The following is a 25,262-nucleotide window of genomic DNA, read 5'->3' as shown; positions in this document are numbered from 1 at the left end:
TTTTCCCCCCCTGCGTCTACAAAGCTGTCATTTTTGCATGCACAAAAATGTGCAAAAATAGGCACAAAAATGGGTACACAAAAGTTTACGTAAAAATGACATCCGCGTGTGCATATGTTTTAACGTCAGACATTTTAAAAACGTGAAAAAATGTATGAATAGACAAAAAAAAAAAAAGAAAAGAAAACGCGTATATACACGAGTGTAGCTACTAACAGCATAGCTCCCCACTGGGTTAGCGTTATTTTATCATGCCTCGTTTTGTTTTGTTTTATTTTTTTTCACTTGGCTTCGTTCGCTTTCCGCCTTTATGCCACTTCTTTCGCGCTTCCACTGGGACCCATTTGGCGAGTGTGCACTTGTACGCATAAAGTCGGCAAAACAGGAAAGCAGCAAAACGGCAAAACGGCGAAGCAGCAAAAGGCATAAGCAACATACGAAAAGTGGAACCAACAAAAGACATGAAATGTCTATCAGTACAACATACCAGACGTGAGCGCGCAGGTAGGTAAATTCTTACTTATGCGAAAGTATTGCTGATCCAAACGTGTTATAGCTTGCTTGAAGTTGCATTTTGGCTGTATATATGTACGTGTACTTTCGCAACGGATATTATGAACGTTCATATTTTTTTTTTAAAAAGCGCAAAATGTATGAACAAGCCATGTAAAAAAAAAAAAAAAAAAAGGAAAAGGAAAAAAAACGAAAAAAAACGAAAAAAAACGAAAAAAAACGAAAAAAACGAAAAGAAAAAAAGAGCAAAAATGAGCAAAAAGAAAAGGAAAGAAATGGAAAGAAATATCGTACATGTTGACGTCCACTTTTATGTGCATATTCCCGTCTAGTGACGGAAATAATTCGCACAATTAATTAACCAATTCGCATACAGTGGGGAAGACTTTTCGTTTCCGCATTCCCCCTCTTTTAAGCACCCGCAAGCATTTCCAACAGATGACCATTTTTAAAGACGGTCTTTAAGTATTTTAAGCGCATCGATAAATACACACACAAAACTATGCACAAACATATGCACAAAAATATCCACAAACATGTGCACAAAAGCACATGCACAAACATATACTCAAATACGTACATTTCCTTTTTTTGAAAAACGCTGTGAGGATATACCCCCTTGAGACGCGTCAAAGACAAGTGCTTTTGTCGGTGGCGCTAACCTGTAGCTGCTTAGGGCGTCCACGTTGTTGTAGAGCAAGTGAACATAGGCAGGGACACAACTGGGCGGGTGGACACGCGCACATATATATATTTAATTATACACATATATATACTCGCTTATATATACCTGAGGAAGGCTGACTACCGAGAAGACAACACCAACATCGATCCTCACACAGAGAAGCATCGCGCAGCAATTATGAATTTACCCCACGATAGCATCCCGTGTAACGCGAACGAGAAATTGATCCCCAAAAATGTGGACGCGAAGAACAGGTACAAGACACAACCGTTCTCCAGCATGGACATCAGTAGCCACTTGAGCATTATTCCATTCCCACAGTATAACCCCTACTTCCTTTTAAGTAACGACACAAAATTGAAAATGTATAAGAACAAGATGTTTGGCATCCCAATTGATATCACCGACTTGAGGGAGAAGTCGAAACATTTTAACAACACCATTGGCAGTAGTGACAACGGGAGGAGAAACTTAACCTATCAAATGGTCGCCAAAAATGATCCACAGGAAAAGGCAAAATATATCTATCAACCAGCCATACCGGAAAGTATGTTTACCTTGCAGCTCTTAAAAAGAAATATGAAGAGCACATGTGGAATGTACCTAGAGAAGTGCAAACGAGTGATTATTTTTGATTTGGATGATACGCTCATTCCGACCAACTGGATCAGATCCTTTTTACTGACAAGGTGTGCAGTTAGCTATAAACAGGGCATCAAAGAATTGAAGAAGGAAATTCAGTTAAATAAAAAGTGCAACTTTGAATCAGTTGCTTGTTCGGTTATTCATTTGGCTATGTCCTTGTCACACACCGTGTTCATCGTGACCAATGCGCGTAGCGACAAGTGGATCGAGACAGTCAGGTGGCTTTTCCCGCGCTTTTCGAAACTGCTCCTGCACTGCCAAATTCCAATCATACGGACGGAACAACAGATGGAGCCGTCCCCCCTCTACGTGCAGGAGTATTTCCGCTTCTGGATGTGCGCCAAGGTGTGTCCCCGGGAGAGCATTTTCGCGCGACGCACTGCTGTACAGATGCGCTACGTACGCATCCTGTGCCTTCCCCGCGTTAGCACTTACCCTCCACCCTTCATCTGCTTACCCTCCACCCTTCATCTGCTTACCCTCCACCCTTCATGCGCTTACCCTCCCCCCTTCATGTGCTTACCCTCCCCCCTTCATGTGCTTACCCTCCACCCTTCATGTGCTTACCCTCCACTCTTCATGCGCTTACCATCCACGCTTCATGCACTACCTCTTCCCCCACGCACTGCAGAAAAAAAAGTTTGATGACATTCTTAAGCAGCACTGCACCATCTACCGCCCGTACATCTCGGACAAAATTGATTTTATTTCCCTCGGCGATACCGATTTTGAGGAAGTAGCGACTTATGTAAGAAGGCAATATGAGAGAGTCCGCCTGGCACTTAGGTGTGGGTTGCTCACCAGTGCATAATAGTGTGCCTACGCGAGTGGGTGCAAAAGTGAAAGCACAAATGAGTGAACAAATGAGTGCACAAATGTGTATACCAATGAGAATACATGCACAATCGTATGCACATGGTCCCACCGCTACCCCCTTGCAGGAGTTACAACTCGCCAACACGGGATTAATTAACAGAGCCTTCAACGTGAAGGTGCAGGCCGGCCTATCCCTGGAGGATTTCACAGGGGTGAGGAAAAGGGAAAAACCGCCACGCTTTTGCACAATTAGCCGATGTGTACGCACGAGTATGGCAGCGTATGCACACGTCGGTACCGGATGTTGGCGTTTTTCCGCGCTTGTTATGTGCCCGTTTCTTTGCTCACGTCCGTGCCCATCCGTGAACCTTCGCAGCAACTGAAGCTCATTCAAGTGGCTATGTCCATAATCGCCAAGGGGTCCTACGCCTACAAACATTTGGCTCTGTCCGGATCCGTTCAAATTAAAATGTAAGTGCGCGAATAGAGCTGGGGGAGGTGGAAGTGATGTTGCCACGAAATTGGTTCACCCGTTAAGGCAATCCGACTCTTTAGAATTCTCCATTTTATTTTTTTTTATACTTTTTTTATATTTTTTTTTTTTTCTTTTTGAACAGGTTCTCATAGACGGGGAGATTGGCAGCTCTCTTTTTTTTTTTTTTTTTTTGGTAACTTGATGATGATTACCTTCATCCTCATTTTTCATGCCAAGCTAGGATCAATAAATTCGAATTAACAATTTTGAAGCATTTAATTTGCCCAGTTTGAAGTGGGAGCGAACTGAAGTGTTTGAATTCTTCTCTAATTCAGATTTTTCTATTTGTGGTATATGGGTCCACATGAGTATAGTAGCCGTTACAGTGGGGTGGCATACGTTGCGTGTACCCTACGCACATGTGGAAGGACACCATTTTTTTTCTTTTTTTCTTCTTCTTTTTTTAAGTTCCTACTGAAAGCCTCTTTGTAAAATTATACTTTACATAGACTCAACCTTTTGAACATGTATTTTTTTTCCGTCTGATCTCTTCAGGCGCAGTTCGATTGCTTCCCCTCAGGGGGAGGGGTAAAATCTACATATGTTCATGTGTTTAAAGATAAGCGTATTTTTTCGCATGTGTCTACCTGCACATGTGGTGAAAGTTGCTGACCCATTTTTGAAGGAATACCTGTGCCCGAAGAGGCGCTACTCCCCCCTCCCACAGAAATGCAGGAACGTGTAAATGTGAATGTTTTAAATTTTTTTTTGTTTTAATATGTAGACGCATGTACGTGTCGAAGGGATAAATTCTTTTAAAGCTTCAGGGGCATGTTTTGCACCTGGGGGGAGTGTTGAGTGAGATTACTTTTTTCTTTTTTTTTTTTCTCTAAATGTCTTTCTTTCAGTTTATTTGCTCTTAAGTGCTCATTAATTTATATCTTTTAAAAAAATTTGCTTGATTTTATAATTATTTTTTTTTGATGAACCTGTCTCGATCGCTTCTCTGCGTTTGAAAAGCGAGGCACCGGGACATAAAGAAAAAGGTGCATTGCGTCGTCGCCAGAGTGTTTGTGCACATGCAGTGAAGGAATCCACAAGACAGAAGGAGTGACCGGCATATATCGTTTGGCATTTTTTGGAGAAAATGTGGAGAGTATTTCCACTCCCCTAGGTTTTAAATGGTCTCGCCCTTTTACGCCGTTCCTCCCCCGATAGGCAAAAATGTGGACTACTTTCTGTTAGGGAAGCTAAAAAGGAAAATTCAAAGCGTCCCGCATGTGTAGATGGGTAGACCAGCATGTGAGTGAAAATACAGTCGTGTGAGGGTGACTACACATTATGCGTTCACATGGGGACAGCCAGGTGGAAGTAGCCACGCTAGGCACGGCAAACGCGGAGCTCGAGTGAAGCTTTTTCCGTCTAACGAAAGGAAATTTCCTACCGAGTTTTTCGCTTCATAAAAGGAATCCAAAAAAGAAAAAAATAAATAAAATAAAAAATGATAAAAAATAAGGCAAAGAAGAAAAAAGATGTGAGCAAGTCAAAGAACCCCCCAGGCCCACTAAAAAAGAAGACACCACCCTCGGTATGTCGGACAACAGGATAACACAGCGACAAGCATGCGTGGTGTGCGCACCTGGCACATAAACGGTGTGTACACATAAGTATTTACCCTCCTTTTCCTATTTTTTTTTTTTTTTGGTAGAAAAACGCGCCAAATGAAAAGAAAAACGATAAGCCTCCCACGATCTTGCGGTGGATAGATTTGCTGAGAAATTTGAAGGTGCGTCGGAGAAAAAGTGGAGACGCGGCGTGGCCGAGGGGACTCAAAAAAAAGGGGGGGGGACATACTCGTCGATGCCCTACTCATGCACACTACCTTAACGCACGATACGTTATGGCACTCCACAATAACCCACACAGTACGAACGAATTTTTGCGCGCCACTTCCCTCCCCCCCAGCTGAAGCAACTGAAGAAAAGCATAGAGGACGAAATTAGCAACCACGAGATCAACAAAAACATCAATGACAAGTTGCTGCTCTTTCTAAATGACGAGCTGGAGGAGGAAACCATTTTCGACCAAATCGAGGAATTAAAAAATGGAAACCTCAGCATGCTGGTCGAAATTCACAAAGAAAACATGACGAACTTACAAAGGCAATTTGAGCAAGACATAAATAATCTGTTTCTCCATTTTGAGGAAGATCGGGAGATTCTGGTGGCCAACCGGAATAGCATCGTCCACAACATAAATTTGTTTTACAGCCAGGTGGGGTGCGCAGCTTCTCAAGCGGCTTGTCAGGTGGCAGGTCAGAAAGCTGGGCAGTCATCTCGATGAGCAACCCGATGAAGGACCAGATAAGCGCTCCGATAAACGACCCCATAACTGGGTTTCTCCCCCCTGGTGCAGATTGAACAAAGCCAGAAGACTAGGAAGACGGAGCTGCAAAAGGAAGAGTTCGAGATGATGGACGAAATTTACAAAAATTACATCGCGGAGAGGTACATCTCCAACTACAAATTTGAGAAGTTCAAAGAGAAGAATGAAACCAGGTTTAGCAGCCTCATCAGCGAAAATAAGAAGGCGCTGGATGAGGCGACCATCAGTTACAACTCTATTAAGGAGAAATATGAGCAGAGCAAGAGTAACCTGTCGACGAAGGAGCGAGAGGTAAAGGGAGCGAATCGGGAGGGGCTACCGAGCAGTACGCTCGATGAGAAGTTTTCCCGATAAGCAGTCTTCCTGATAAGTAGTTTTCCAAATGAGTAATCTCCCCGATGAGCAGTTTACGCCGTGAGCAGCTTGCGAAAAATTGAAGGGGGTGCATTATTACTCATTGGCACATTCATATTTAAGAGTCAGAACATACACCAAAGTGTGTGCTTCGTCTGTTTCTGCATCTATGTTTTTTTTCTCCCCCGCCTCCTCCCTATTCGAAGGTGCACGATCTCGAACTCAAAATCGATAGCTGGAAATTAAAGTTGGAGAATGATATCAAGGTGGGTAATGTGAGATGTTAGTATCAAGTGACAGTAACTCCAACCGACGAGGGTATTGTAGACATCGCCATGTTCCCCCCCTGTAATGTTTCCTCTTCCCCATTTGTCCAAACTTCCACCACAACACAGATTTACGAAATGCAAATCGAGCGACTGCGAAATGAGAAGACCCAACTGCTCAACCACATCAGGGCAATCAAGATGATTCTCCAAAAGTTGAAGTGAGCCACGAAGTTTAAAAAAAAAAAAAAAAAAAGGACGCTTGGAATGATATGAAAAGGGGTCTTGTTTCCTTCTGCTTAAACATTAAGCAGTGGATCCCCACGTGAGGAGGTCAATAGGTAGGGACACCCACGCAGCTAAACATAAAAATTTGCTTCACTCCGCTCTGCCCCTCTCCCACAACCAATCAGACATAACGACAAGCAGCGACTTATCGACATCACCGTCAGCTCAAGCAAATGCATAAGCGTGTTGGAAGAAAACATTTCTCTGGCGAATAAGTTGATAAACACGAACAACTTGTGCAGGTAAGTGTTTTTCCCAAAAGGGAGATCAACCTCATATGTGGCACGTTGGACGTGCTGGCTTCTCTGCGAAGCACCCTTCAATGATACACACAGATTAATGCGAGGCACTTTTCAAATGTTTCCCCCCTCTTAAGGAGATACGAAACGGAGCGGGAAAAAATTGCGTCCAGTTTGGACGTGACGAGTCAGGAAGGAGAAGTCAGGCTTGTTGACCCGGGAGGGGAGGAATCAACAGTGAGTGCGCCAGCAGCGCGGCGTTGCGCTGGTGTCAGCGATTGCCTTTGCGATTGTGATGGGATGACCATATTAATTATCCCTGTGAATACACCTTAGGGGAAGGGTCCACCCATCGACCATCTCTCATTTCCTCCATTTGCTTTTTTTTCACCCCCGGGCAGACCGATATACAAAAGAAAGACGAAGATCAGGCGAAGCTTCTGGAGAATTTCTTCAGGCGAAAAAATAAAACCATCTTGGACATGTTCGTTATGAAAAACGGGGAAAAAAAAAGAGAGAGAAAAAATGAAGCATAAGAGAAGCAAAATCTGCCCTTCAGCTTCCTCCACGCGAAATGCTTCAGCTGCACACCACCGACTTGGGTTACGTCTCCCCAACACTTCCCTCCTGCAGAATACTTTTAAGGAAAGAGTTACACGCACTCAGGAAGAAGAACAAAGAATATACCAAACTTATTGACGATATGGAAAATAAATTAAACTTAAACAAGAAGGTCAAGTTTAAGGAGAGCGACTTTCTCATAAGGTCTGCATTGTAGTTTTTCTTTCTTTTCTTTTTTTTTTGTGAAAGTGAGAGGGGTATGTCACGCCACTTGTGAAATAAATCCCATGTGCGTTCTGCAAATGTACGAATGGGTATACTCTTGCGCCTTGGGGGGCATTCCAAGAGGACTCCTAACATTTTTGTGGGATCCTTTTTTTTGTTTTCTGCATCGCGAAGTAGTAACGTGTTGGCTCTGTTGCATCCACGTGGTTGCAGCGTAGATGCCATTTTTTCTCATCACGTAAGAAAAAAACGATAAACTGAGAACAACATGGATTAGGCTAAAATGAAAAAGTCCAATTGGAAAGTTTGCACCAGACCGGAGGTGGGGAGTGCCCATTCGTGTGGACGTATCTCCATATCTATGAGCCGCTTTAAAGTGGGGTTACGGCTGGAAGGCCCCGCCCTCTACTCTTATCAGCAGTTTTTTTGTTCCCTTCGGCGCAATGAAAAGGCAGGCCATTTTTCGAACCCCCCAGGGTATTCGTCTTTATGCGTCAACATGGGAAGTGCCCCAGTTTTTTATGCGCGGCTCAGAGATAGCGAGTACTCAAATGAGCTACGCGCGGGATGAAATTGACCAGAGGAGGCTTCCCCAATGGGGTAAAAACACACCACTGGGTAACATCCAGACTGGAAAAGAGGCGGACTTCTTTGAGAGACTCATCAAGATTTACGTGGACGTCATTTTTAACTGGGAAAAATATCCTCCGCATGTCCAGCATTTGCACATTTTGGGTAGGGAAAATAGGGAGGAAAAGAGCAGAAGATGGGCGAGGCGTGGAAAAGAAACCACGTGAAGAGCATATGAGTGAACCTACGCAGAGTAGCAAACTTAAAGAAAAGATTTCGCAGAAGGGAGGTGTAACCTTCATTTGCAAAGGCACTCTGCCTCCCAATTGGCTCATATGGCCTAATTTGTCCTCCCATTAAAAGCGTTTGTGGTGGTGGGCAAATAAACGTTGGCTCTGCTACTGAGCCAGTCAGACAGGAGTTTTTCAACCGACCCCTCCTAAAGTTCACACAAGCATGCTGTTCACACATGGGAGAAGTGATTCCATTTGTGTCCCCACCCACCCATGCGATTTAGCAGATAATATATGCCCCTTTTGTGTGGATCGATCTCTCTAGAATGGTCCCTCATTGGCAACTTCCTTTTGGACACTCCTTCTTCTTCCTCCTTTCGCAGGCAGAAGTTTACTAATGGATAAAGTACTCAATGTGCGAAGCAGCAAAAGTCACAAGAAAAAACTGCTTAACTATGAGGAAGATAAACTGTCTCAAAATAAACCGCCGCAAAATAACCCGTTGGAAAATATGAATGAATATCTTGTGCGCTTAAATGAAGCAGCAGTGCGAAATGAGAAATTATCAGAGAAGGATAAGAAGGACGTGATCCAAAAAGTGAAAAACATTTTCAACCACAAAAATGTGTTGTATGCATTATTTACCCTACAGCATAACAGGATTCTGTTTAATTTCTCTGAGCATTTGTTTTTAAAGCATGTCGAGATTTGCTTTTTAAACTCTACCGTCAGTAACAGGATGGATATATATCGCTACATCCGACGGTTTGGGGTCGACAACATTTGCCTTTACGTCTTCGAATATGCTGATCATCTTAACATTTTGAAGAGGCGCCATGAAGTTGTTAAAGGGTTATTTTTCGGACGTGCCTCCTGAGAGGTCATCATATATGTGAGAGGTGAGTGGGAACACGTGAGGACACTCTGTTGTCATGGTGGAAGTATGCATTGATTGTGTGCCACGCTGGGGGTGGGGAAATTTGACCCAGGTGTGTTCCTGTTGTACCGCCGCTTTGCCTTTGCTAATGTAAAACCGAGGCACACATGAACGAACAAATGGGTCAAGTCCTTTTGTTAAGACAGTTCTGACGTTTGGGGAGGAGCACTGCATTGCCTAATGTGTGGAAGTGGAAATCTGTACATGCGTATAACGAGCGACGTGCATTTGTGCCTTTTTGTCTCCGCCGCCTTCTCTGGCCCAATTGTAAAATCGCTCAAGTAGAAGGGATGCACACCACGTACAGGAAGTTTTCCTGTGAACCTTGGGAACTGAAAAAATCTCCGCCGGGGGGGAGGGGATTAACTCCAATTTGACATGCGCTCAGGAGAGGCAGGATGGGGTAGCTTACAATTGATTAGCCGTGCGCAGCTGCTAAAGTACATGAAAATCATAAACATAGACCGAATGTATACATTTTTATATACATACGTTGGGGCACGTTACGCAACTGCATTTTTTTGCGCGTGTTGCGAGCGGCGACGCTTTTGTCGCGCTTCGCCGGTTTAAACTTACAAACAAGGGGATGTTTTCGCCTTCACCCCGCCCTCATGAAAATTTGACATAAGTTTCGTTTCGCTTCTTTCAAATGACATTCATACATTTAGTAAGCATATTTATTCACATCCAAAGATTTATAATTGTGTTTACAACGCATATGTAATTCGTACGCCTGCCGATTTGTAAGCGTACTTTTGCAGCACCGCGGAGGTGCCGACCCGCAGTGCGCGAATTGGCCCAAAGGTGGGGAAAAAAAGGAAAAATAAAGCAAAAAAGAAGGAAAAAAAAAGGAAAAAAAAAGGAAAAAAAAAGGAAAAAAAACGAAGGAAAAAGGCTAACAGAACGCAAAGGCGCATATCAATTTCTTCATGGCGATTCGCCAGTTGAAGTTGACACCCATTTGAGCGTTTGAAGCGTCCGTGCCGCCGCTAAAAAGAAAAGAAATCTAAATATTAAAATAAAAAAATATATGCATATATGTATAAATGTACTTGTACTTCCATTTACCATTTTTTTCCATTCGCGCGATAATTGGCGCCCCAGGGTCTTCGCCATTTACCAAGCAACAACTCCGCCGTTCTACAACTTTCCCAGCACCGCGCCCACGAGGTAACCGCGCTGTTGTATACTAAACGTGAAAAGAATACCCCCCCAGGGGAAGGATCCTCCCAGCCGAAAACCCAACACGTGAAAACGCGCCAAACGGGTCAAAAAACATCAAACGAGTGAAGACGCTTACGACCCTTCCGTACGTTCCGATGATGAACGACTGACGCGGGAATGCCCTTGAGCATTTGCCAACTCGTTTTAAAGGTGCACTTGAATCGGAAAACGTCCGAGGAGACCCGGGGCACACTGCAAGGGAGAGAGGAGATTCCAAATTAAGAAGACGAGGAAGGCAGAAGAAGCCATAACAGACGGGAGAGGGGACACCCTGTACGCGGGCGGTAATGCAGGCACGGCGCGAGCATGATCAAGCTGGAGCGAAGGTGAGAAGCGGTTGTGTGGAAACTTTGTGCTAGCTTTACCGAAGACACACGCACCATAGGGTTGGCTCTCTATGGAGCTACTTCCCCATAGACCAGCCTTCCCGTAAACAGACGTCAAGGAAGGAAATAAAAGTGCAACCGCCCCCCCGCTTCGCTCTGCAAATGTACAGATAAATATAAAAAAAGATGTTAGATCAAAACAAAACGGCAGGATTGCTACTCTTTTTCTTAGGAATAGCATCAGGGTTTATTGGAGTGTTTTTATTTTTTGATAAATTTTTCTTGTGTATGTCTAATGTTTTCTTTTTACTGGGGTTGTATTTTCTAGTTGGGACAACAAAAATCGTGCGCTTCTTTATGAACCGGAAAAAAATTGGAGGAACTGCAAGCTTCCTCTTTGGCTTCTGCCTTATCATTTTGAGTAGGACATTTATTGGCTTCCTATTTCAAGGCTATGGCATATACAAGTTATTTTTTTCCTTCCTGCCCAACATTGTTAATTTTGTGAAATACTCCCCCCTCAGTTTTCTTTTGGAGATTCCGGGAATAAAGCAGCTGGCTGACTACATCATGAATAATAAGCGCCTGCCGATTTGACCGCATCGGCGAATGCATCTGCGTGTCCATTGAGGGTGGAGGCTTTCCGTTGTTGCCTCTCCCCGTTGTGGCAGTTTTCCTTTTTTCTCCATTTTTCTCTTCTTCCTTTTTGCTCTGCATTGTTTCTATTCACATTGTTGTTTTTTTGCCCCTTTTTTAAGCTGGACACCCCTACATTCGACTCCTTTGAAAAACACACAGGAATATTTCCCTCCATTTTAAAAACAAGATGGATGTGTAATCACATGGTGAGGAGCGAACCAGAAGTGAACGGACAAAATGAGCAGTGTCTGGACAAAACGGTTCTCTGAGGTGGGCACTACAAGATGCAATTCACACTCTGTAAAGAGCAAGACGAAGGAGATGCCCATGACACACACATAATACTCCCCCCACTTCCATCCACGGCGAAGTTCAGGACACGCTGAACCCCGAGTCGTTAATTTCGAAGCGCATCGATTTATACATGCGCAGAAATTCCGAACACTTTATGGTCATCCTGCGATCAATTTCATTCTTTCTCTTCCTCTTCTTGAAGATAATAATCGTGTTGGAAAAGGAAGAGTTAATGACATAATCAAAAATGTTGAAGGAAAAATGAATGTAGTCCCTCCGTGGCTGCCAACTGTTAAGTACCAATAAGAAGAAGTTATTCTCATATGCCAGTTGCTTCAAAGATTGAGACACTTCTGTAAAAAGCTGGCACTTCCTGTATAAGTCTAGGTTATCATTTCCATTAAAGAGAGAGTTCAGTGAATCCACCACAAGGAGGGAGATCTGGTGATGTTTCAAAATGTAATGTATGTCTCTCTTTATTAACTGGAAGAAGTCCTTTTCGTCGTTTATTTTTTGTATGTACAAATTTTGCAGGGCCCTTCGGACGGGACAGTTTTGCGCGGGCTTCGGGTCTGGATGGCCTACCTCGTCATGGGGTGCCTCTCCATGATGTGTATCGCCATGGTGTCTCTCGTCATGATGTGTCTCGCCATGTTTGCCCACTTCTCCAGATCCCTCCCTCTGCTCCATCCTCTTTTCATTCCCTCTCTGGAAGCAGCCATATGAGTCACCCCTTCCATGTGCCCCGTTGTCACTACGAACATTGTCTGCACCCCCTTGGGCACGTCCCCCCCTCGAATCCAATTTGCTCTTAATTATCTCTTCCAACCTTCGCATGGGGAACATTCGATTAAAGTACACATAAAAAACTATGGTCTGCCTTTTCTCGTCAATAATTTTTAAAAGGCGCTCTGCACAGAGGGTTAGGGCGAACTGTGTTTTTCCGCTACCCGACACGCCCACCACCTCCACGAGGCTGTAATTCAGTATCCCATTTTCGAAGAAGCGGTTTAGCTTCTTGTCCTCGAATTGGAGCTTTTTCCTGCGGGGGGTGCGCGACGAATCGGGGCGAAGCGGTTACACATTATTGGGGGGAAGCGGCTACTCATCCAGGCGTCTAAGCCGTGCCGGAATAGGAATCATCACAACGTGGCACCAAAAGAAACGAGGTGGATGTAACTACGCACTCGTAACTAGACACCTGTAGATCGACTTGCGGCGACAACAAAGGGGGGAACTTTCAAATTATGTCACTTCTTTTCCTTTTACTTCTCTTCCCCTTTCGTGTGTGCGCCTTTTTCTTTCCGAATTACCTGTCACTCCCGTTAAACGAGACACCGTCGAAAATGCGCTCCACAGATCTGCAGGTGGCTTCTCCCATCGGGTCTTCCATGGGGTGTACCATCGAGTCTGCCATCAGGGGAAAGGCTGACACAGGCAACTATGCACACCTTAGCGGAGCTCCCTTGAGTAACTTTTCCTACACTTATTTTAACCTGCGGGTGATATGAAGTTGAGCCAGGTGCGAAGGTGCTGTTGGAAGGGGAAGTCCTTTCGGTTTGGTCCGTGGTTCGGCGTTCATGTCGAGGTGAGATGTTTACGTATGAGGAAGTAGTCCGTATGTATGGTGGGGTGATATTTGTGCGCGGTGAAGCAATACATATTTGTGCTTTTTTTCTTTAAAAGAAATTATCCCATAAAGGCTGCTACTCTCAAGGTTTGTCTCTTCACGCTGCGCGTGCGTACGTACAGGTGGAGGCACACGCAAATGGCCCCGTTTTGCAGAAAATTATTGTGGCGCACAAGAAAAGGTGCAGGGAAACACGTGAGGAATGGCATCCCCTATATGAACCACGATGAATACCTCCGTGCAAGCGAGGAAGAGAAATACTTCCCTACATCGTACGGCCACATTTCCTTTTCTCACGTGGGATGAAGAAATGTTGGTGCTATAGAAAGCAAGAATAACCCGTTGCTTCGTTTCTTCCTTGGGGCAACATTGGACTGTTTGCACGAGATGGGAAAAAAAAAAAAAATGCTACGTGGGGTGGGTCAGAGGATGTGTGTAACTTTTTAGCGGAATGCCATTCCGCAAAACCCACTTCGTTTCGCTTCGAAAGGTAGTATGTATGTATTTGCAGGCAGTGCTTGAGTGGGTTCGCCTACTTGGGGACAGTCTGGTGTGAGCCCCTCGTCGCTCCAGATGACGTCTCCTGGGGAATCTAAAAAAACCTTATTTCCCACAATGCTCATCTCTTTTGGCGCCGCTTACCGCACGCGTAAAAATTGGTATTGCTCGGGCCGGAGCACTAGTGGCGAACGGCTTCGATAAGGGAAAAAATATAATTCGCTATCTTGTGGGGGGGGAGGTCAATCTGAGAGTAGCCCATCAGGCGAAGTTGTTACTTTGCCAAGTTGTGGCTATGCTAATTCTAGCTTTTCCAGTAGCGAATTTTCCAGTTGGGCCATTTCCAGTAGTGGCTTATACCCAAGCCGCACGGCTGTAGAGGATACGAAGGAATGAATGCCCGGGAGCAGGTCTCCCTCGGAGAACGATCAACAATAATGAGGCTAACCATGCGCGGGGAGGCACACGTTTGGGTAAGAGGAGAGCTTCTCTGCCAGGCTTCCTCATGGCGCAAGGGCCTGCTGAGGCCAAAGTGAGCAGTTAGGAAGCTGTACCAAAGTTGCCGAGGCTGACATAGTTTGTCAGGTGGCTAATCGAGCTGGCCCAGCTATGGGGGAATTACCCCAAATGGATCGGAGGAAAAATGGGATCCTTGCCCGCTGGGCGGGGTTACGTATCAGCTGCCTGCTGTTCCTCCTGTTTAACATCCTGTTCCCCTGTGAGGAGGGACGCGTCCGAGGAAGGGGTCTCGAAGAGCAAAGCGGCATTGGGACAAACGTATGTAGCAACATCATCCCGTTTTACCTCAATAGCCATAATTTTTTTAACCCCCTGCGGGAAATCAACGTGTCAAATAATTTCTCCCTAAGGTGGAACATCAACTACGTCTATTTCGAATACTTCAACGAGGACTTTTTTGTAAATTTTAACCTACACAGTTTGTTGGTAAAAAATGTGCGATTCTACGAATACAGAGACAGGAGCGTTTTGCTTCTGGCGAAGGATGCTTCCCACAATGAAGTGAAGTTTCTTATTCGTGTTGAACAGGACAGGAGTATACATCCGGGGGAAATGAGAACCTTTTATTTTGTCATTCACCCGGGGACTGCCCCCAATTTTAGCGGGTGTATTAATGTAATGCTGGAATTGAATATCGGCCTGGTGAGGAAGTACGAAGGGGGTCTGCCGAGTTATGGAGCTGCGGTTAATCATCTGAATGGTGGTGGAAGCAGGAGTGAGATGAGACGGACTGATGAGGTGGGAAGCCTCCACGCTGATAGAACCATGGTGGAAGAGAAAAAGAGCAAACTCCCGGCACATCACAAAAATTACATAATCGTGAAGGACAACTACTACTACGCTTCGAGTGAAGACTACTACGTTCGATTCAAACGAGATAAGGAGGGGGAGCGGCAGGAGGAGCCCTTTGCCGATCTGCTGTCGAAGCGACAAATGATCGTTTACACGGTCCTTTTATTTACTCAATTCAGCGAACACGGCAGTATAAGCTTCTACTCCCAGTTAACGGAAGATATAACGAAAGAGAAAAATTTCCACATGAATGTGAAGAAGTTACCTTTCGGTAAAAGCTACCTTTACAACATGACAGTCGATAACATTTTGAGGTTGGCTCACCTGGACAAGGAATTCACCAAGGGGTGTGTCAAAAGTGTGCGGACAAAAAACGGATTGTTACTGCACGCCCTGCTGGAGAATAACTCTGTCTACAAATTTGAGGTTAAGTACATTTGGGGAACGGATTCCGCAAGTGGGCTAGGCATGAACCCTCACGGTGCCCATTTCAGCTTAGAATTTTCCATCGTGAGGAATGCAGCGGAGTATACCATGGTGGACTTCATCCGCGAACATTTCACCAGGGAGTGCATGCACAACACCTTCTTCCCGAGCGCAATCATCCAGACGGGGAAAACACACGGGGAGGAAACTCCTTTCCAGGAATATTCCCTTAAACGGTGCAAAAGGGAGCAGCAGCAGGAGCAGAAAAAGGATACGGAGCATACCGAGCAGGATTGTACTTCTGTCGACCCAAGTGATGAGTTCATCATATACGGAAGGATGATCGAACTGAATGATAATTTCATTTTCAATTTTGACCCAATGAAACTGTTTCAGAAACATAAAAAAGTAAGCCTCACCATTAGTGAGGAGAGTCTCTTCAATTTGATTGTTACGTCAAAGGCAGACAACATAAACATTAGTTTGGTCAGAAATGACTCCTCTCATGCGGAGAAGATATGCAATACGTACTATTTGGATAATCTAAACCACTACACGATTTTTAACTACATGTCGAAACAGATGGATCATTTTCCGCATGCGCATGTCAATAGAGCGTTTGATGGGGAGTATAAGGATGATGAAGAGGTGAGGAGGAAGAAGTTCTCCCTGCACAATGTGACCTACATAAACTGCACCCTACCCAAGGGGGAATATTACTTACGGATAAGCGTCGATGGGTACAATATGATCTGCGATTCGAATGAAGTAAATCTGATTGTTCACCCATTGAGCATGTACGAGGAAAGACACAAATGTGATAGCAGCATGAATGCTGTGACGGATCTGTTTTACTACCATTTGAGGTCCGGGAGTAAGAAGCACCAGGAGGAGTTTTCCAACCTGATTAGCGCACCTCAGGGGGAGAGTCTCACCCCTGCGGAGAGGCCTAACTCGGCAGCAGGTCAGGTAAAATGGCCAAACAGCATCGAAGGAGACGCGAAAACATACCAGAACATTTACGAAAACAGGTGGATTTTAAACAACCCCATATTTCAAGACTTCGACTTTGTAATTCTGTACGAGAAGCATATCACAGAGAGGGTGGACGAATTCCTCGTGACGATAAATAACTCCGTATTTGTTGACCTGTTCTTTGTAATTGTAGAGCTAGCGAAGGAGCAGAACTCTTATTATTACCTCTATAGAAATTCGAGGAACGTTTCCAAGTATAAGATAAAACATGGGGATCGCCCCTTTACTATTTATCTAATTGCCTCCACCATGCACTACCCAGGAAAGCAGCTGTGCGGTTTTTTTTTCGTCGACATTGACTTGGTGACCAAGGCGAAGTTAACCATCGAACGGAAAGAATCAGATCATGTAGAACCGACAAGCAGTGCACACAACATGATCAGCAGGATTAACTATATCCCTGAGTTGATCATCGGTTACGATTCCTACTCCTTTAGCAACTTCTGCTTCATCCCAAAGTATAAAAAACATAGCCTCATCATCTACGTAAAGGAAGATTCTATTATCAAAATAAATTGCTTTAGCGCTAATTATGTCTATATTTACCTGTACAATCAGAATAGGGAGAAACTTTACGATGGGTACAACCAGCTCTACATCGAGTCCTTCACAAAGGGGGAGTACGAAATAGTGCTGCAGTTTAACGCGCGGAACGATCAGAAGGAGAACGCATTTTTCTACCTCCAGATTTATGTGTTCCACTTGAGTTTGCTGGAGAGGTGCGCTGGGGGGGGAGCGGCGGGAGGAGCCTTAAGGGTAGGCTCCCTCAAAGGTACGAGTACCGGCATAGACACAGGTACAAGTGCATCCATCCGCACTGGCACAGCGATAGCCACAGAAATGGAAGGAGCAGCCACTCCCAGTGTATCGCAAAGTACAGAAGCATCCCCCGTAAAGGGCACACAGAATGTACAAGGCGTGTACGATCTGAGCGCCTATGTGGATGCCAGCCGTCCCGATCTCACCACGGATGCTAATCAAACTCAAGTGAAGGAAAAGAACACTTTCTGGTTTCAGGCCCCAAACGCGTATTACTTATTCAGGAGTGACTTCCTGCTTCTTCATCCGAACAAAAGGATTGTAAAAGAGCTAAGCCTCCCCCACGTGGCGAGCATGGACCCCTCAGTTACGTTCCTCCTGAAGGTAGAACTCATTTTTGCAAAGAATTATTTGCCCTATAAGCTGTCCATCCAGGATACTTCAAGCAGCAAACAACAGTACCATGATAGTTACACATACAAGAATAAAATCCTGATGACTCTTCCCGTGGTGAATACTCCGCCCCCAGTGGGGAACAACCCCGCGAGTGACACCCCACAGCGGGGGAAGCTCTTCAAGCTGTACGTGGACCTGTACGAAGAAGTGAACGAAAATTTAAGGGACAACTTTTGCACCTACGCCTATCTACACATTATTTACACCAGCGAGATGGAGGCTTTTCGGCAATCGGGCGAGCAGGGCCTTTCCTACGCCACGGTGAACCTGCCGCTGTTACTGAATAATCTACTCTTCAAGGGTTCTCCCGGTGCAGCACGGGGAGCAGTTGCTGTCAGCGAAGCTGATGAAGCGACTAGCCATACCAGGCATCGCTCCGCGGTGATCTCGCTTCGCAACTCGGACCTTCCCATCGCGAACCAGAGCGTGCAATACACTTTCGAACTGCTGAACAACAATGTGCTGCTGTTCTTAGCAAGGGATAACGTCTTTTTTGATATGTACATGTACAGGGAAAACAGAGACATAAAGCTTAATGTGTACAAATTTTCCAACACGGAGAAGTTACTCTCTGGGGAAGGAATCACATACGATGAGGTCATGAAGAAAGGGTCCCCCCTAGGAGAAGAAATTTTTTCCTTCAAGAAGAGGCAGATATACCTATCGATGTATCTGACGAGGGGGCTGTACATTTTTGAGTATGAACATGGGTCAGGCCCCTTTTTCGCCAATCTGTCTGTGGTGTGGCAATACAGGGAACACATGCCAAGTGGGAGTTCCCTTCCCGGGGAAGGAGTCAGTGTGCCGAAGCAAGAAGTTAGAGTGCCGAAGAAGGAGGTTGGAGTAGCGAAGCAAGAAGTTGGACTGATCCTTCCCACGGGCATAACACCAATCGGCAGGGACGATTCCCTGTTGAGGGACGAAATAAGTTTCCTCTTTGGGAAGGAGCTCAAGTGTAACGAGGAAACAAAAGTCTACCATGCAGGTAACAGGCTCCACAATTTGACCTACTTCTGGCGAGAAATTGTAAAAAATGAAAATTTTCAAATTATCTACGATACTGCCACCAGCGTGGAAGTAAAAAAAGGCGAACATAGGAATTTCCTCATTTACAAGCGTTTTTACATATGCTTATCCGAGGAAGTGGGAAAAGTCCCTCCACAAGAGGGGAGAAACTCGAATGATACGCAGAAGAGTAGAGAAACGATTGACAAAAATTACACACTTTTTAATCTAAGCATAGAAGAGAGTGTCCAAGTGTATGTTGAGATAAAACCCCACTATCACTTCTTTGCTTACCCATTTAACCTGAACATCGTTTCGAAACGATCCTTTTTTGACATTTCAAGTGGGCATAAAACCTTCATTACGATTGACCTATACAAAGGAGAGTACGAAATACATTTGGCGTTTCCCGACCTGGCGAGGGAACAAGTAAAAGACATCATATTCGACTTGGTGATACTTATTGTTTCGTCTCGAAGTGGGGAAAGCACAATCGAGAAGGGGAACGAAGTAACCTATGTAAGTAACTCTCCTGGAAGAACCCCCCAAAATGACGTCTGCAGAATGTATCCATATAAACCCCTTCTCAACAAAGTGAATCTCGTGAACATCCCGGAAAATGACGCATCAGTGAGGAGAAATATAATATCCCCAAAATATAAAAATAAATATTTTCACCTTTTCGGAAAATTCTTCCTCAAAAGCTACAAGGAAGAAGTTTTTTTTACCATTCCAGATGGTTGCTACGTTTTGAAGATTTTTTGTTTCTCTATTGATGAGTCAACGGACGAAGGGGTGACAGCGGAGGAGGGGAAAAAAAATCAAATTGTAGACATGAAGAGCATCCCCCTTGGGAATTTCTCAGACCCCCAAATGAACTTTGTAAACTCCTTTTTGAACGTTAGAAATGTGTTTAATATTAGGGTTGTTCTGGACCATTCGGGGGAAGCCACTCATGGTAGAGATGGCAAGAAAGATCCTCCACAGGATAGCTCCCTTTCTGTGTCACCAATGTTTTCCAACGAAGATGAGCAGTTCTTGTTGAATTTGTACAGAGTTGAGAAAAGTTTCAAACTGGTAATCAAAACGAATAGCTATTTTTGTAATTATTTCCAGCTAGTGCTAAGTCTTTACCCCGTTGACTTTTACAAGCCTGTCCACAGCTATGCGTATGACGAGGCAGAATCCATGGAGAAATTTATGAAGAATATTTTTGACACCCTATCTGCTAAGGCAAAATTGTATGAGGACATAAAATTTGAGCAGAAGAAAATTCCGTCCCATCAGTACATGAAGATCGAAACGGATATTGTCAATTTGAGGAGTGCTCACAAGGAGGAGTCCTTTTCCTTTCCCGTGGTTGTGCATAAGGTATGTTGTGCGCTGCTGAGGGTGAGGTAGAACATGCTGTGGAGGAAGGGTACTACGTGTTTTGGAGCACAGCATCGCCTCACTTGAGTTCGTCATACTGACATGACGATTAGGTCCATCTTCTCAATGTGGTCCTTTATTTTTTTTTTTCTTCTTTTCAGGGGAGTTACTTCAAAGCCAACATGGGCTACGATTTCTCGCTAGTCAACTTCCAAATGAAGCTCTCGAAAAACAGTGCGAACATTTCAAGCAGCAGCATGATGGAAGTCAGGCTGAAGGAAAACACCCTGAACACATTTGAAAATATTAGCCTATACTTGGAAGAGGGAATCTACACACTGGAGATTCGTTCCTATGACATCACTGCAGATGTGAGCAACATAAATAAGGACTTCAGCTTCTCCTTCTATTTCGAGCTCGAGATTTTCGAGTTTTCCGACGACAAGAACAGGGACGCAATTCTGCTCGATGTTTTTCCGCACAATTCAGTGCCCGTCGACAGGAGCTACCCTTTTGGCGTAAGGCGCGAGGAGATGATCGTGGCAGAGGGGGAATCGTGCCAATATGATTGATCCTCTTTTCTCCCCTTGTGGTAGCACTTTTTTCGTAGGCAGAAGACTACTCCGTCTTCATCCCCCCACAGGTGCACATACGTTAACCTGTGCACACCTCAACCCCTTTTCTTTTTTCGTATTCAGGTTGATATCATTTTCTGGGGAAGAGTACACACGAAAGACATACACCTGGAGGATGACCAGAAGACACAAATAAAGCCCACCAGCATAGCATCAATCAAGTACGCGAACATCGAGGTTCAAAAATTTGTTTTATCCCCAGAAGTAATGAACAAAGTGGAGAAAAATTTTATTTTTAAATTTGCCCCACATTGTAATATCTATGTTAATCGGGAAAAGGAAGAAATGTTACGATTTACCCTCTCGACTGATGATAAGGGTGCTTCCATCGAGGAAGGCCCCTATGGGGGGAAGGGTGCAGCAATCACAACGAGCGAACCGAATGAGCGAAATGGCCAGGTGCGCCCAGAGAGTGTAAATAATTCCTTCCTCTTGGAGTATGCGCAGAAGGAAGTCCCGCACGACACTGAAAGAACAAGCTATCTGCAAGGAAGTTCCCCGAAAGAAAGGTAACTGAACCGCATAGTGCGAGAGGGAGTGCACTCCATTTGGTCAAAGCGTCGGATGACGTACTTTTTCGTGGTGACCTATGTTCCCATGCTTTTTTCAAGTATGAAAGAGTAAGGCCCCCCCTTCCGTGCACCCCAATTTTTAATAGAGCATCATCACCCATTGTGCTTCTTCCCTATTTTTGGCTACCCCTCCCCTCGCAGCGTGTACGACATCGACCGTGTTATCCAGAACTTCCGACTGAATGAAAAGAAAAGAACAGACGAAGAGGACTCCCTTGTGAACTATCCCCCAAAGGGAGAAACAAGTGCGTGTATTCCGCTGACCATACTGACAATCGAAATTTACTGCTTCGAGAAAAGTTACTTTCTCATTTTTATTTTTTTTTTGTACGTTTGGTTTATGCTGTTCGCGTTCCTATTTCTGCTTTTAAAATTGTACAAGAACTGGAAGTACTACAGGAATTACGACGTCATTACGGAGAGTGAGGAGGTGGTCAACCTGTTCCACGACGATCACATATAGAAAGTCGGGGTCGTCGCAGAGCAGAATAGAGAAGCGAAGCGCATAACGAACAGAAACAACACGCATTTTCCCGCTCACCAGTGTGGCATCCCCACGCCTTTGACTTTTCCTACATCTTTCTCCGTGCATGAGTGTGGCTTATTCCGTTGCACTCCCCTTTTTAATCTCCATGTGAATACACATTTGTAAATTCACCAAGCGTGAATCACACTCGCGACCGTGTCCGCTTTGTTGGACGGTTCGTCATTGCCGCGAGTTCACCCCAATTTGAGTTCTAACTCGATTGGAGCTCCTCATTTATTTATTTTTATGTTTATTTATTTTTATGTCTGTTCGTTTTTACGTTTGTTTATTTTTATGTCTTGTTCCTTTTTATGTTTGTTTATTTTTATGTCTGTTCCTTTTTACTTTTGTTTCTTTTTATTTCTTTTCTTATTTTTTCTGTCACGTGTAGTAGGCGCGAGGTTGTGGCGACGTTGCCGCTCCGCCTGTTTGTCATACACCCCATATTTGTCCTTTCCCATTTTTCCAAAATGACCCATTTGTGTGGGAAAGAATGCGCTTTATTAAATTTCGATATTTTAAAATAAAGAAATTTACAATTTTGTCAAAATGTTACGTAAACACGAAACGTTATGTTGTTACGATCGGACAAAAAAAAAGAAAAAAAAAAGCGAAATAACACGCCAAGCAATTTAGGCCCCAAAAAATCACAAGTATGCGGAAGCACAGACTTATGCGCCTCCCGTGTGTGCAGCGTGTACCAGTCGAAGACACCTGTCACAAATAATTGAATATGTGATTCCTCAACTGAAGGTATAACAAAAGGTAGGAAAAGGAAAAAATTCCATAGTACACATAAATGACGTTATCAGAAAAATTATTGCGAAAAGTGCGGATGGTGTATTTGTGTATATAAAATAAGGAGGACATCATATAGTAGGCGAAAATAAAAAAGCGAAGGGCACTGCAAATGAAGAGAATAAATGAAAGACTCGACTTTATCAAGGTAAATTTGTAAAAGAAGATGAGGGGCAATAAGATTATATTGTTATAACTCATTAATGAAATGAGAAAGGACAACCTGATGGGAAACACCCTTTTCGTGACAATGATATTTGCGATGTATATTGATAAAGGAGTGAGCGTATTGAAAAGATATAAAAAAATTAACGTGGTGTAGAGAATGTTTAATTTGTTCTGCGTGATGTATGCTTGGTTGTTTATTTCTTCGCTACTCAAGGTGGTGCCATCTGGGGAGGTGAAATCGACATCCAAGGAGTCACCGGAAAAGATATTTTTCCAATTAAAAAGAAAAAAAATTATGAAGGAAATGAACATGTTCACCCAAACAAATCCATACACGTCTGGGTTCCTTTCTAGGCTCAGCTTGTTATCATAGTAGTCGAAGGCGTCATTCACGTTGCTGATTCTTCTTATATTCGCGTTCTCGTCGTCGACTTCGTTTTCGTCGGCGCCGGCAAGACGGTTATTGGTACCGTTATTGCCGCTATCATTGCTGCCGTTATTGATGCCGTAATTTTTATCGCTACTTTTTCCATTGTGATTGTCCTCGTGGCTGCGCCCCGCGCTGCCCTCTCTCGCGTTCCTCTCGATGTCGTCCAAGTAGTCCACAGAATCGTACGCCTTGTCCACGTTCAGGTAAGGCAGCATCGCGCACATGCACCTGTATATGATCACGTCGCTGTCCACGTCGTAGTAGCACAAAAGCTTTGTTCTGATTCGGTTAATACTTTTAGAAAACGGGAACATGTGGAACGAGTTGTCTCCTCCGCCCTCAAGGCTGCTTCTCGAGGAGGTTTCAAGCCCCCAATCGTCGTCATTTTCTTTGTCGCTTAGATTAATTATGTTCATTTTTCCGCTCGGGACTTTGGTAAAGTTTATTTGGTGCACTTGTGCGCCGGTGAATTTTTCCTCGAGGAGGTGTCTCTGATGGTACATGTCGTTGTTGTTGTTGGGGTATCCTCGATCTCCGCTCTCGTTCGAGCCGATTATCATTTCATTAGCTACACCCTGGACAGTCAAAAAATTAAGGGGACTAGCCGTGTGGTTGTTTTGGCTATATGCGTTATATCCCGCTACGCTGAAATTGTCATCAAAATTGGCGATTCCATTTGAATTGCTTATACCTTGGGGGGGGCCTCCTCCCCTTTTCATGTCACTCAAATTAACCGTTGTTAAATTCTTATTGAGGAAATTGTTTCCTCCACTCCCAAAAATGTCATCGTCGTTGTTGATGGCGTTGTCAGTGACGACTTCCTCATTGCCATAATATATATTCATGTTATTGTTACTCCTAGGAAAATCCTCCACGTGGAAGGAGTTCTTGCATTCATTGGCCATGGAATTCGACCTTTCATTATTCTTCGTCCTCTTCCCATTACTGCCACTATTGCTGCTATACGTATTGCGGCTCGTATCGCCTTTGTGTAAGTTCACATCGTCACCTTCCCATAAATTTTTCTGTTTCAAATCCCTATTTGTTGTGTTCATTTTTTCCTTGTTCCTTTAGGTAAAATGGCAAAATGCGTGAAAAGAAAAAAAAAAAAAAAAAAGAAGTTACAAATTGGTTAGCTAGAAAAACATGTTAGCAGCTGACCAGTCAGGTAAATTTAAGAGAAAAAAAAAATTTTTCCTAGCAATCCACTTTCATGAAGCATAAAGGGATTGCAAAGTGGAATATGTAAAATGGAAGGACACAAAAGAGGAGGCAAATAAATGTACGTAATGATAAAACAAAATGAGGGAGTGAACCCATGGTTGATAATATTCCCGCCAAAATCTAATGAGCAAGATTGAAAACTGCCAATAAAGTGTGGCCGAACATGTTATCAGATCATAATACAGGCGTGACATGCCTCTTTTTTTTCGCCCCTACGTCATGGAGGTAAAAATGTGCCTCCACTACGAGATTATTTAAACATGTCTTATTCCGCGTCATTCGCATCGCCAACCCGTTCAAATGTGCATATATAAATACTTCCACTTTTCGCATAAACATTCGTGACTGTTGATACAGTGTGGTGACAAACATTGGAACAATTCTCTCACCAGACTGAGCGATTCAAAATGAGCTCTGTTCTATTTGGAAAACAATGACTTTCAAACGGCGCCTTTGCTGCGTTGTAGCGCGCGAGGACTAGCCATATAATTGCCCCCTCCTGTGCAAATGGACATGTGCTTATCTTTATTTGCGCGCCTATTTTTTCGCCATAAAAAAAGTCCCTCCTTTAGTGTCATGCTGGATGGGGATTTCTCCGTTCACCTCCACCTGTTCATGTTCAAGCGGAAGGGGAAAGAAGAAAAGAAAAAGAAGAAAAACCCTAATAAATCCTCCGAAGCTGTTCTTGTGGAAACCACCTATAACAATGTACAAGTCAGATATCTATACGTAATTCTTCCATA

At 44.1% G+C, this 25,262-nt stretch overlaps 7 protein-coding genes across 7 annotated transcripts; 5 read left to right on the top strand and 2 right to left on the bottom strand.

Moving 5' to 3' along the window:
* Positions 1-1,375: 1,375 nt before the first annotated feature.
* On the top strand, positions 1,376-3,134 carry C922_02492 (hypothetical protein; the record flags this gene model as incomplete). The annotated part of the gene is made up of 4 exons (XM_008818091.1): positions 1,376-2,188; positions 2,475-2,591; positions 2,785-2,871; positions 3,036-3,134. The coding sequence occupies 4 exons, from the start codon at positions 1,376-1,378 to the stop codon at positions 3,132-3,134; spliced, it is 1,116 nt and encodes a 371-aa protein (XP_008816313.1).
* A 1,501-nt stretch (positions 3,135-4,635) lies between these two features.
* Positions 4,636-7,444, top strand: C922_02491 (hypothetical protein; the record flags this gene model as incomplete). The annotated part of the gene is made up of 10 exons (XM_008818090.1): positions 4,636-4,722; positions 4,843-4,920; positions 5,100-5,408; positions 5,550-5,810; positions 6,080-6,139; positions 6,269-6,360; positions 6,553-6,669; positions 6,804-6,903; positions 7,068-7,150; positions 7,300-7,444. 10 exons carry the CDS (start codon positions 4,636-4,638, stop codon positions 7,442-7,444), a joined length of 1,332 nt encoding a protein of 443 aa, XP_008816312.1.
* A 529-nt stretch (positions 7,445-7,973) lies between these two features.
* Positions 7,974-9,132, top strand: C922_02490 (hypothetical protein; the record flags this gene model as incomplete). Its single annotated transcript, XM_008818089.1, has 2 exons — positions 7,974-8,187; positions 8,639-9,132. 2 exons carry the CDS (start codon positions 7,974-7,976, stop codon positions 9,130-9,132), a joined length of 708 nt encoding a protein of 235 aa, XP_008816311.1.
* A 1,796-nt stretch (positions 9,133-10,928) lies between these two features.
* On the top strand, positions 10,929-11,339 carry C922_02489 (hypothetical protein; the record flags this gene model as incomplete). Its single annotated transcript, XM_008818088.1, has 1 exon — positions 10,929-11,339. The coding sequence occupies one exon, from the start codon at positions 10,929-10,931 to the stop codon at positions 11,337-11,339; it is 411 nt and encodes a 136-aa protein (XP_008816310.1).
* Positions 11,340-11,753: 414 nt separating this feature from the next.
* Positions 11,754-13,068, bottom strand: C922_02488 (hypothetical protein; the record flags this gene model as incomplete). The annotated part of the gene is made up of 2 exons (XM_008818087.1): positions 11,754-12,717; positions 12,989-13,068. 2 exons carry the CDS (start codon positions 13,066-13,068, stop codon positions 11,754-11,756), a joined length of 1,044 nt encoding a protein of 347 aa, XP_008816309.1.
* Positions 13,069-14,430: 1,362 nt separating this feature from the next.
* On the top strand, positions 14,431-21,836 carry C922_02487 (hypothetical protein; the record flags this gene model as incomplete). The annotated part of the gene is made up of 4 exons (XM_008818086.1): positions 14,431-20,166; positions 20,328-20,684; positions 20,865-21,310; positions 21,515-21,836. The coding sequence occupies 4 exons, from the start codon at positions 14,431-14,433 to the stop codon at positions 21,834-21,836; spliced, it is 6,861 nt and encodes a 2,286-aa protein (XP_008816308.1).
* Positions 21,837-22,616: 780 nt separating this feature from the next.
* C922_02486 (hypothetical protein) lies at positions 22,617-24,350 on the bottom strand (the record flags this gene model as incomplete). Its single annotated transcript, XM_008818085.1, has 1 exon — positions 22,617-24,350. One exon carries the CDS (start codon positions 24,348-24,350, stop codon positions 22,617-22,619), a length of 1,734 nt encoding a protein of 577 aa, XP_008816307.1.
* Between the last annotated feature and the right edge of the window lie 912 nt (positions 24,351-25,262).

This window comes from Plasmodium inui (genome assembly GCF_000524495.1).
Source record: "Plasmodium inui San Antonio 1 unplaced genomic scaffold supercont1.9, whole genome shotgun sequence".
NCBI classification, from domain to species: domain Eukaryota; phylum Apicomplexa; class Aconoidasida; order Haemosporida; family Plasmodiidae; genus Plasmodium; species Plasmodium inui.
This window is presented reverse-complemented; position numbering and strand designations above follow the sequence as displayed.